Source organism: Electrona antarctica (genome assembly GCF_951216825.1).
Source record: "Electrona antarctica genome assembly, chromosome: 2".
NCBI lineage: Eukaryota > Metazoa > Chordata > Actinopteri > Myctophiformes > Myctophidae > Electrona > Electrona antarctica.
This window is the reverse complement of record NC_136807.1, coordinates 22,990,620-23,001,615: the sequence shown is the minus strand read 5'-3', so window position 1 is coordinate 23,001,615 and position 10,996 is coordinate 22,990,620. Positions and strand designations below refer to the sequence as shown.

Genomic DNA, 10,996 nt, shown 5'->3' with positions numbered 1-10,996 from the left:
TGCATGCACATGTTTCACCGCAAATCGGACGCTGTGTTGAGGAGTTGTGGCGATTTGTACAGAACGGGTACAAAGCGGGCTACTCCTGAAAAGTTTAGAAGCCAATCGTAGCCAATCAGGATGGATTGTGAGAAATCAAACAAACCCGTCTTGATCACATGACTATGGAGAGCATGTGTACCGATTTGCGTGCAATTTGAATAAAATCTGAAGGAGTAATGTTACAAAATGTTTTACATATGTCGGCCTCCTGGTGGCGCTATAAAGAGCAGATGTGAAAAATTCCAGGCAAAGGTTTTTCTTTGGCCTCTAGGGAGTGTGCATACAAAGTTTTACACAGATCCATGCAGTTAGAGGTAAAAACTACACTAATCGGCCAGTTATAGCGCCACCATGAGGCTGAGTTGAAAATGTTCAAGTGGCATTTCTTCCTAGGCCTAGTGGGAATGTGCGTGCACAATTTCACAGAAATCACATAGGGCTCCATCTTGCGCCTTACCCCTTATCCCTAAACTTATTTGCCATTTTTTACTATTTTAAAACATTTCAAAATATTTCAACTAGCCAATCTACATCAACACGTTGTTAGCTTTTTAGCCTTGGCCCCCTACGTCCCAATATCACATCTGCAGCCAGAAACCTGGTGTCACTCTGGATTCTGACCTCTCCCTCGAGGGTCACGTAACGAAAGTCGTCCAGTCTTCATTTTACCACCTTCGAAACATAGCCAAAATCAAACCCTTTCTTTCCCGTCCCGACCTCACAAAAGTTATCCACGCATTAATTTACTCCTGTGTCGACTACTGTAATTCCCTATACTCCTGCCTCTCAAAAAAATCCATCAACCGGTTACAACTCATTCAGAATGCTGCAGCTCGCCTCCTAACAGGCTCCAGAAAATTCGACCACATTACCCCTATTCTGGCCTCCCTACATTGGCTCCCTGTTTCTTACAGAATTGATTTTAAAATACTCTTATTCACGTTCAAAGCTAGGTCCGGCCTTGCTCCAGCATACTTATCTGACCTACTCGACCCTTACGAGCCAGCTCGTGTACTAAGATTATTTTTACAGAGCTGCATTTAGCCCATCACCCATGTGATTCTGTTATTTTTTATTGTTATTATTTTTTTATCTTCTGTTATGTTCTATCGACAAATCTCTTCTATTGTATTCTATGCCTTTTTGTTGATCCATGTTTTTTGTCTCCACCAGGCCGAAGGCATGGGGAGAGAGTATGTTTTGCACTCCGTCCGTCCGTCCGTGTGTGTGTGTGTGTGTCCGTCCGTCCGTCCGTCCGTCCTTCCGTCTGTGAACAGCTAATCTCCGGCACCGTTAACCCGGTCGATGCCACATTTTGCACACACACTCCCTGGATGCCAACGATGAACCTCTGCCCCAACAATTTCAGAACGGCCTGTTATAGCACCACCAGGAGGCTGCTTTGTGCAAAACAAGTTTTTGGACAGTACACCTACAGATTTTGTCCAAACATCACGCAAATTGGTACACAGTCTCTCTAGAGCCATTCAACGAAACGGGTCTTTCAGATTTCTCAGACTCTATGCTGATTGGCTAAGATTGGCTTCCAAAGTTCGCAGGAGTGCTCAGTTTCAAACAAAATGCTGCAAATCATGAACACATCGTGTGATTTCCGTGAAATTTTGCACGCACATTCCCACTAGGCCGAGGAACAAATGCCACATGAACATTTTCAACTCAGCCTCATGGTGGCGCTATAACTGGCCAAAAAGTGTTTTTACCTCTAACTGCACGGATCTGTGGATAACTTTGTATGCCAACTTCCTAGAGGCCAAGGAAAAACCTTTGCCTGGAATTTTTCACATCTGCTCTTTATAGCGCCACCAGGAGGCCGACATATGTAAAACACATTTTCTAATAATACTCCTTCAGATTTTATCCATATTTCACGCAAATCGGTACACATGCTCTTCATAGTCATGTGATCAAGACGGGTTTGTTTGATTTCTCATAATCCACCCTCATTGGCTACGATTGGCTTCTAAACTTTTCAGGAGTAGCCCGCTTTGTACCCGTTTTGTACAAATCGCTACAACTACTCAACGCAGCGTCCGATTGTGGTGAAACTGTGCATGCATATTCCCACTAGGCTTTGGAAGAAATGCCACTTGACAGTTTTCAAATCAGCCTCATGGTGGCGCTACAACAGGCCAAGCCGCGTCACACACACACACACGTTTATATTGCTCCTAAACATTTTGCCAAACATCACACACACACACTCCTATCCTCCTGGTGGAGACCTGTGCCCAGAAGGGCACTTTTTCTAGTTAGTCTCTACAGTATATATTTCTGTTAAGCACTTTGTGACTTGTTCTTAAAAGGTGCTATATAAATAAAGCTTTATTATTATTATTATTATTAGCTTGTAGATCGGCTATTTATACTATTTTAAAATGTTTTAAAATAGTAAAAAATGGCAAATAAGTTTAGGGATAAGGGGTAAGGGGTGGCGCAAGATATAGGGCGATGTGTTCATGATTTGCGGCATTTTGTTTGAAACTGAGCACTCCTGCGAACTTTGGAAGCCAATCTTAGCCAATCAGGATGGAGTCTGAAAAATCTGAAAGACCCGTTTCGTTGAATGGCTTTAGACTCTGGGGCTCCAATTTCGTCGCCGCCATTGCCCGAGACGCGGCCCGCAATTCAGCCGCTGCCCGAAAATTACGAGTATAGGAGCTTTCTCTGTCCCTTAATGGTATTTTGGTCCAGCGTCACCCGCTATCTGTTTTGCCGACACCGGTATTTACGCCTAGAGGTGTGGTCATGGGCGTGCTGGCACGCTTTCCCCTAAATTGCTATTTTGGTCACACACATTTGGGAAGGTGCATAGTGGATTTTAAAAGCACCCGTAAACCGTATGCCAAATTAGTTTGGTAAAGAGCGGCGCGCACCACGCGCCTGCATGGAGATGTCCGCGTAGTGCAGGGCAGGCCTTAGGCCTGGTGGAGACAATTAACTATTGATTACCCGTGTGTGTGTGTGTGTGTGACTGTGTGTGTGTGTGTGTGTGTGTGTGTGTGTGTGTGTGTGTGTGGGGAGGGGGGGTTTACACCTGTAATCCACTGACTCACCCAGCAGGCTTAGACTCAATCCAATCACAACAGTCTGCCTCCTTAATTCGCTCTCTCTCTCTCACACACACACACACACACACACACACACACACTGTACGCACGCACACACACACACACTGTACGCACACACACACACACACACACACACACAATTACAATAACTTGTCAAGTAATCACATTTTTGTCTTTATTCTCAAACAACAACAAAATGAACTCCTCATCTTTGTGTTGGTCTTGTTGTGTTCCAGTCTGTCTGTGGACCAGTAGTTAAGGCTTGCTTTGTAGCGTTGTGTGGTGGTTGTCACGTGGTGGTGAGGTACAGCAGCCCAGGACAACTGACTGTCTGTTTGTTTACAGTACACAAACTCATCTGTCATGTTATGTTAGCACCACAATCAAAGCCCGGGGCTTTGTTTACCGTCGTTACCGCAGCAACACGAGTGGAGACGGCGCTTTATCACGGGACAAGTATGGGAGTGGGGGAAACCCAAAAAACTCAGCTGACTGGACTTATGAACAAAAACCCGTCATCACATCTCAATGACAGTAATGCCGATGTATGCTTCCGCTTGCACTGAAAAAAGCTGATCTACAAGATCACAAGAGCTCGTAGATCAGTTTTTTTGTTTTTCTTTTGGTGTGTGACACCAGTCTTAGGAATTATGAATCAAGCTCAATGTTTGAAATGAAATGCCCACGACAGAACACTCATAACATATTTCTGCGTACATCAGCACTTTGTGTGTGCACACTGCACAGAGCCTTAGACACACGCACGCGCACACACGCACAGTCGCACGCACGCACGCACGCACGCACGCACGCACGCACACACACACACACACACACACGCTATTCTACAGAACATCAATGCTGACACCCTGATTAAACATGGATCATATCAAAGCTCATGTCCTGGTGTCACGTGCGCAGTGTATTTTGACAGTTCAAACGTGTACAGTATGGATTACTGTACACCATTTTCTCCTTCACGTATAGTATACCCTTAATTCTTTCTTCACACAGCTAAATATCACATAATGAATATCCAGTTATTTTTTTGGGGGGTGGGGTTGCAATGTAACATGAAAACGATATGACAAATATGACCGCTGGCAGTCATATGATAAAAACATACATACATACTGTAGGTCAATGCCTAACACCATTCAGTCCATTTTAGACTGTACACATACGTACGTATGACTTTGCTGTAATGTCTGGGGTGTCAGTTAGGCCAATGCCTAACACGATTTAGTCCAGTTTGGACTGTACGCACGCACGCACGCACGCACGCACGCACGCACGCACGCACGCACGCACGTACACACACACACACACACACACACACACACACACACACACACACACACACATACATACATACATACATACATACTGCAAATATCATGTAAATGATGGTGGTTAATGTTCAAATGCGTGAACCCATTCTGCAGGGACATGAGATATGATATTGAGGCACGGCCCCTGAAAGATGGATTTCTTTTTGTAAACACACACAAATATCATAGTTCTTTTTTTTCTCCTTATAGCTTACCTCGAATAACAAATGTTTTATGACAGGAATGTTGTTAATCCCACTGACAAAAACTAATATAATATAATATGCACATTGGTTGAGGTGCTGGGTTGGAAAGAATAAACCCGCTCAATCATCTGCTACGTCAATAAATTACATTTCTGCAGATGAGTGTGAAGGTTTATTCTTTTTCTTCATAATTCCACTGACACCTTGAAAATGCTCTGAAACTCGTAAAAAGAAGAAGTCACATTTCAACAGTTTTTCTCTTCTTTTTGAGTGGTGCAAACCACTCCAACAACTGGCTTTGTTAGTACCTGTGTGTGTGTGTTTGTGTACCTGTCCCTCAAAAGAATGAGCATGGTTACTATGGTCACTGACATTACGTCAGACCACAGCTGATCAGGCTATATAAGACCTTGCACCACTCAGTTCACACAGGTGTGATTCTTTTTTTACATTCCACTCATTAAACTGCCGTTTAAAGTTCAGGACGATAAGACTTCAGTGTGAACGAATATCGACAACGACGTCAGGTGGACCTTTTGACCCCATCGTTTACCACAAGATGTCGGCAGAAACCTTGTATCTCCGTATTTCATCTTTTGTTTCATAATTTAATGCCCTATTCCTATTGTATACTTCGCCTTATGACAGTGCCGTGCATAAGTAGCGGAAATTAACGTGAGTTAGTTACACAACACACACGTTTACGTGTACGTGTAAATTCGGCTATTTTTGTCAGTGCGAGGGCCAGGTGTGAAAGCAAGTGTGTCTGTTTGTTTTATGAATATCGTCTCTGTTTGGTGGAAACCTCATAATGTCACTTTTGAGGATTCAAATTCAAAAGTAGCAGATGTACAAGCTCGAAACGTGCCTCGCGCTTGCAGATCTGTTACCGTTGATGATTTTGTGTGACGCTGTAGTATGTATGATCAAGTAGAGTGTTCATTTACGAAAAAATACAAAAAGTTAAAATATGGAGATAAGAGATTTCTCCCCGATAGCAACGATATGGAACTATATATTAACTACTTTGGATCCAATGTAGCTCGACGACGTCGTCACTCGCCGAAAGGAACAGATCCTCCCGCGTCGTGAGCTTGAAGATCTGTTCTTTTCGGTGGGCGACACCGCAGAGCTGCGGAGTCGATGAGCCATGACCTTTCATCCTCTGGTTTGATTCTACCCTCAGCTTAACGTCGCCTTATAAATGTGCTCTTCTGAAGGTTCACTGAGCAGCCAATCAGTGTTGTGGACTCTTTAACTAACTCTTTAACTAATGGCCAGACGGATCCCAATACTCAAATTTCCTGCCTCCTCACGTCCTCCTCACGTCCTCCTCCCATCCTCCGGTCGCGTTCCAAGGGAGGAGCTTAGAGCGAAGAGAGAGGAGCCCACCAAGCGTCTTGAAGTCTGCCGTCTATGTAGCGTGTAAACCTCCTATCTCCAAAACTGTTACTTTTCATGATTCAAATTCTAATGCATCATAAGTAGCACATCGACAAGCTCAGAATGCACTCTTTCGAGCTTGTGGATCTGCTACTTTTGGTGTTTATTTGTGACGCTGTAGTATGATAAAGTAGGGAGTTAATCTATGAAAAAAAGTTAGAATGGAGATAAGAGGTTTCTGCCCAACAAAAGCGATATCCTTCGTGGCTCCTTTGAGGACGTTCTTTTCCGTAGGAATACGTGACATGTAAAAATTTCCTCCACATCCATAACAGCCCTCCAGACTCCGTAGTGCTCCAGTGATCCAGCTGTGTGCTTCCTCGCTCGGAGGCGGGGCTAAGGCGCGAGGAAAACGACTCGAGTGGAGGAAACGCGAAGGATGTTTGAGCATTGGGATCCGGCTCTTTGACTGCTTTCTGTATCACCCTGACCCTGAGACATGATACAGAACCGCACGCATCCACACCTCTATATGACCACTTTGCCGTACAAAAGAAATAAGAACAAATTCTACCCCCGATTCTCCCTCCAGAAGGAGTGGATCCGCTCAGCGAGCGTTCGCTTATTTGTTAATTTTGTCCGTTCGTTCCATCAGGAAACCGTATCACACGGTGGTCTCGTACTCCATCACCTCCTTGGGCGTCCCCAGACACCGATACTGGATCCGCGGCGTGACCGGGGCAGCGCCCTCCAGCACCAGGATGGTCTTGCGCAGCCGCCGGTCGATGAAGTGGGCGTCCCACGCCGGGTATCTCTTTCTGGGCAGGTCTATGCGGATGACCGGCCCCTCAGTCCTGGGGGAGCCGAGGTGGGAGGCTGAAGCAATCGCCTGCATGGCTCCGCCCCGCGCCGCCCGCACCTGAAACACGTCCCCGACTATGCCACCTCCCCCCTGCTCCCCTCCCCCTTTAGTCCTCTGGAGGGTCCTCGGGGGGCTGCTCACCACGTCGGGGGGGAGGGTGGAGGCTGGGGAGCCCAAGACATCCGGGACCGCCCCGCCCGCTCCCTCCTTGTCCTCCATGAACGCCCCCCATCCCGAGATGGGGCCCTCGGGATGCAGCAGGCAGTAGTACACAAACATGAAGAAGGTCCCCAGAGCGTAGCTGCTGGCCACCACGCACACCAGCACCACGGCGGTGAAGTCGGCGGTGCGGTTGTTGTTGCTGTGCGGCGGCGCGCCGCGGTACACGTACCAGGCGGCGGTGAGCGCCACGTTCTGGCCGAACACGGCGAGGCTGTAGATTGCCATGCGGCAGCGCGTGCGGCCCTCACGCACGCTGAACCAGCAGAAGACGTAGACCACGCCCACCATCATGTTGTAGATGATCTCCTCCCACTTGGACATGCAGAAGTCCGTCTCGCCTGTAGGTGGAGAGGTGGCACAGTAAAAGCAGAATTCCGGATTAACCATTTTATTTTTTATTTTTTATCCCACGATTTTTGTAACCCATTTTTTCACTCAGTGTCAATTGTCTAATGTAATCCTGGGTGCTACACTCCCTCTGCCAACCTTGGGAGAGCAACGGACTGACCTCATTCTCCTTCAATGCATGAGGAGTCCAAGCTGCTTCTTATCTGACAGGTTAGTCCAATCAGTTCCTTTCTGGTTGGAATAACTGGAGGCTGGCCAGAGGGAGGCAGAGACCAGGATTACTACATGTTTTTTGTGAGGGTACCTACCATAGGGGACACGGGGAGAACATGAAAACACCACACAGAAAGGCCCTTTTGCCAACCCCACCTATAGGGTATGGGCACTGATTACGTGGAGGAGCCCCCAGCAGGCGTCCCCAGCGGGAATCGAACCCAGGAACTTCTAGCTGTGAGGTGACAGTGGTACCGACTGTGCCACCGTGCCAGGATTAACCATTTTCTTACCTTAATCTGATGTTATTGTATATGTATCCAATAACGAGTGGTACATGTGAAAAATTAAATAACATCCAGAGCAACCGCAGCTCAGAGCATGCACGCTGCTTCTTAGGCTAGTCTGCCCTTTTTATGGCAGCCCATTTGGGACAAAACACTGGTCATATAAAAGACAGATAAGTGTATACAAATCAAGCGAATAAGCTATTTAGTTTAGGCTATACATTGACTTTATTCATTGTCAGATATTTGAATGTGTCTTTATATTATCATCACTTTACCCAAATCCAGCTTAAGTGGAGTTAGGAGTTGTTGTTTTTTACTATTAATGTGGAGATAGGATTTTTCTAATTAATGGGGGACAAACCACCTAACTCTACAAGTTAGAGTTAGCTGGTTTGACAGTTTGAGGATCCAATGTTAGGAGTTAGGAGGTTTAGTCAGAATCGCTTTTTTAATACTTTTCATTGTTTCAATATTTGTAAAAACCCAGACACAGACGTAAAGGGTGTAAAATAGCACAGATTGTTCTATAATACGAAAGTTAAAAAATGGAGATAGGTGGTTTCTGCCCGACAGTGACGACGACATGAAATAAACAATTCATTAAAAAAAAGTGTTTGATCGAAAAAAAGCAATCGAGCGAATAATCACCAATAGTGGGACCTATACCCCTGAATGAGAAAAAGAGGTTGTGCATCAACAATGGTTTTCAGTGGGTGGAGTGCTAGCCTCTAACTCCAGTACACATCACAAAGTAGGAATTGAAAAAATCCCAAAAAGGTAGCCTTCATCAGAGCACTCTGATGAAGGCTCATAACCGAAGCGCGTAAGCGTGTGCTACCTTTGGGGATTTTTTCAATTCCTTCTTTTTTAAATATATTGGGACCGTTTTCAGCCCTTCACCTTGAATGATCCAGAAGGTCACGAGGCACCAGTGCGTCACGATGAAGATGCCAAAGTAGAGCTGGAAGGCGGAGGCGAACAGGGCGAAGGCCAGTGCGCGCGCCCCGATGCTGAACAGCTGCCACAGCATGTGCACCACCACAGCCCTGTAGTGCATGGAGCGCTTGTCGTCTCGGCTGTCCCTCAGCACCTTTTGGTAGGAGGACATCATCCAGGACAGCGAGACCAGAGAGGCGGACGCAGAGAGGCCTGGACGGATGGATGGACAGCGGGAGAGATGCATGGAAGTCATTGGTGGAAAAGAAAAGTAATCACATTTTTTTGTAGAAATAGTGCAAGTAAAAGTCTGGAATTCAAAATGTACTTGGGTAAAAGTGCAAAAGTATTTGAATCAAAATGTGCTTAAAGTACTAAAAGTAAAAGTAGTCATTATGCAGAAATGTCCCATTTCAAGTTTTCAAATGTATACAAATCTTTTGAAAATAGCAGATCTGTAAGCACACAATGGTCTAAATGTATATAGGGCTGAAGTGGGTATATGTATGTCAATCAAAATCTATAAATTAACTCAAGTTTTCAAATAATTCTAGTGGAGTAAAAGTACAATATTTCCCTCTGAGATGTAGTGGAGTAGATGTAAAGGTGGAAATTGGAAATACTCAAGTAAAGTGCAAATGCTTCGAAAATGTACTTAAGAACAGTACTTAATTTTGTTACTTTACACTACACTGATGAAGTATAGACTTGCAGTGGTGGAAGCCGCCTGGAAGGTACAGCTACATCTCCCGTAAGGCAAGGCATTCGCTGTGCTTTACAGAACATCAAGCAAAGGAAACAGGAAAGTCCTTCCTAATTAACATTAACATTACTCTAATCTAATAGACCCCCAGGTGTGGTTATAAATCATAATATGCAAATGAAATGTCTTCCCTGTGTATTTTTGAGGGGCGCTAGCTCAGTTCAATGTTCAATGTTTGTTCAATGTTTGTTTTGTAAACGCCATTGACAATGAAGGGAATATTTACGTCATAATGTGCCATATGTCATATTGTCTCTTTATTGTTAATGGCGTTTAATGTTTGTGTTTGTTTCACATCACCATTACATCACCTAATCAACATGAGTTAGACTTCAATATATTAGCGCCCTATGTTTTTTTTTTTGTTTCTTCCTGAAAATGAAAGCCTTTGAGTCAAAAGGCCCAATCGAAATACACCACTTTAGTGACACACTAAAATCAACCCCTACCCTTATTATCATACAACGACAGCTGTGGGCTGAAGTTCAGGTGGGTGCATGGTGCTAAGGGTGAAAACCAGCTATACTTATACTATATGAACTGAAGGATGTGGCCACATAAAAACAGCATTTTAACACTTTCTGTAAATGTTTTTGATAAAGAAAAAAGTCTTCCTTCTATATAATCATAATACTTGATGTTTTAGGGGGCCAGGACTTTTAGGTGGCAGGACTCACCCTGTAGGGGGAGCACCTGACTGGTGTGGACCATGATGCTGAGCTGCAGTACCAGCTGGGGGGCGCTCTTCAGGAAGGACTCCAGCAGACGCAGCATGCTGATGTCGGCGCTCTCGAACATCACGCGCCAGTAGAAGTGGTGGCGCTTGTGGTCGCCACGCCAACGGCTCTGCACGCCCAGGTACAGGGCGTGCACGTACCTGAATCAGAATCAGAATCTTTATTGTCACGTCACAATCCTGATAAAGGTGTCTAACTGGAGTGCTCCTTTAAGAGTGGAGCTCTATGTGTCAGTCATTTCCTCTGGTCTTCTAGAAGCTTAGTGAACCACAAGCCAGTTTGTGGACCCCCCCCCTGCCCCCTCCCCCTGTACACAGTGCTGTAATTAGGTTCACATGCATGCATGCATGCACACACTCATTCACGCACGCATGCACACACTCACGCACGCAGTGTTGGAAGTACATTTACTCAAGTGCTGACTTACTTGAGTATACGTCCATTTCTTTCTACTCCCACTATACATCTCAAAAGCAAATATTGTACCTTTTCACTGAAAACTTTTTAAAAGATTATTGGTGAGCATGTGTGTCAATGGAGGAGGCCTGTGGGGTGCATTTTGTGCTACTACTCC

General features: G+C 45.2%; 1 protein-coding gene across 1 annotated transcript in view; it reads right to left on the bottom strand.

Annotated features, from left to right (window-relative positions):
• Window positions 1–6,715: 6,715 nt before the first annotated feature.
• The window catches only part of xkr7a (XK related 7a), a gene marked incomplete at both ends in the record, with an annotated part of 8,487 nt that continues 4,206 nt past the window's right edge, over window positions 6,716–10,996 (bottom strand). Inside the window, 3 exons of the mRNA XM_079514468.1 lie at window positions 6,716–7,473; window positions 8,887–9,135; window positions 10,363–10,562. Coding sequence (XP_079370594.1) covers window positions 6,716–7,473; window positions 8,887–9,135; window positions 10,363–10,562 — 1,207 coding nt within the window. The remainder of the gene's footprint in view (window positions 7,474–8,886; window positions 9,136–10,362; window positions 10,563–10,996) is intronic.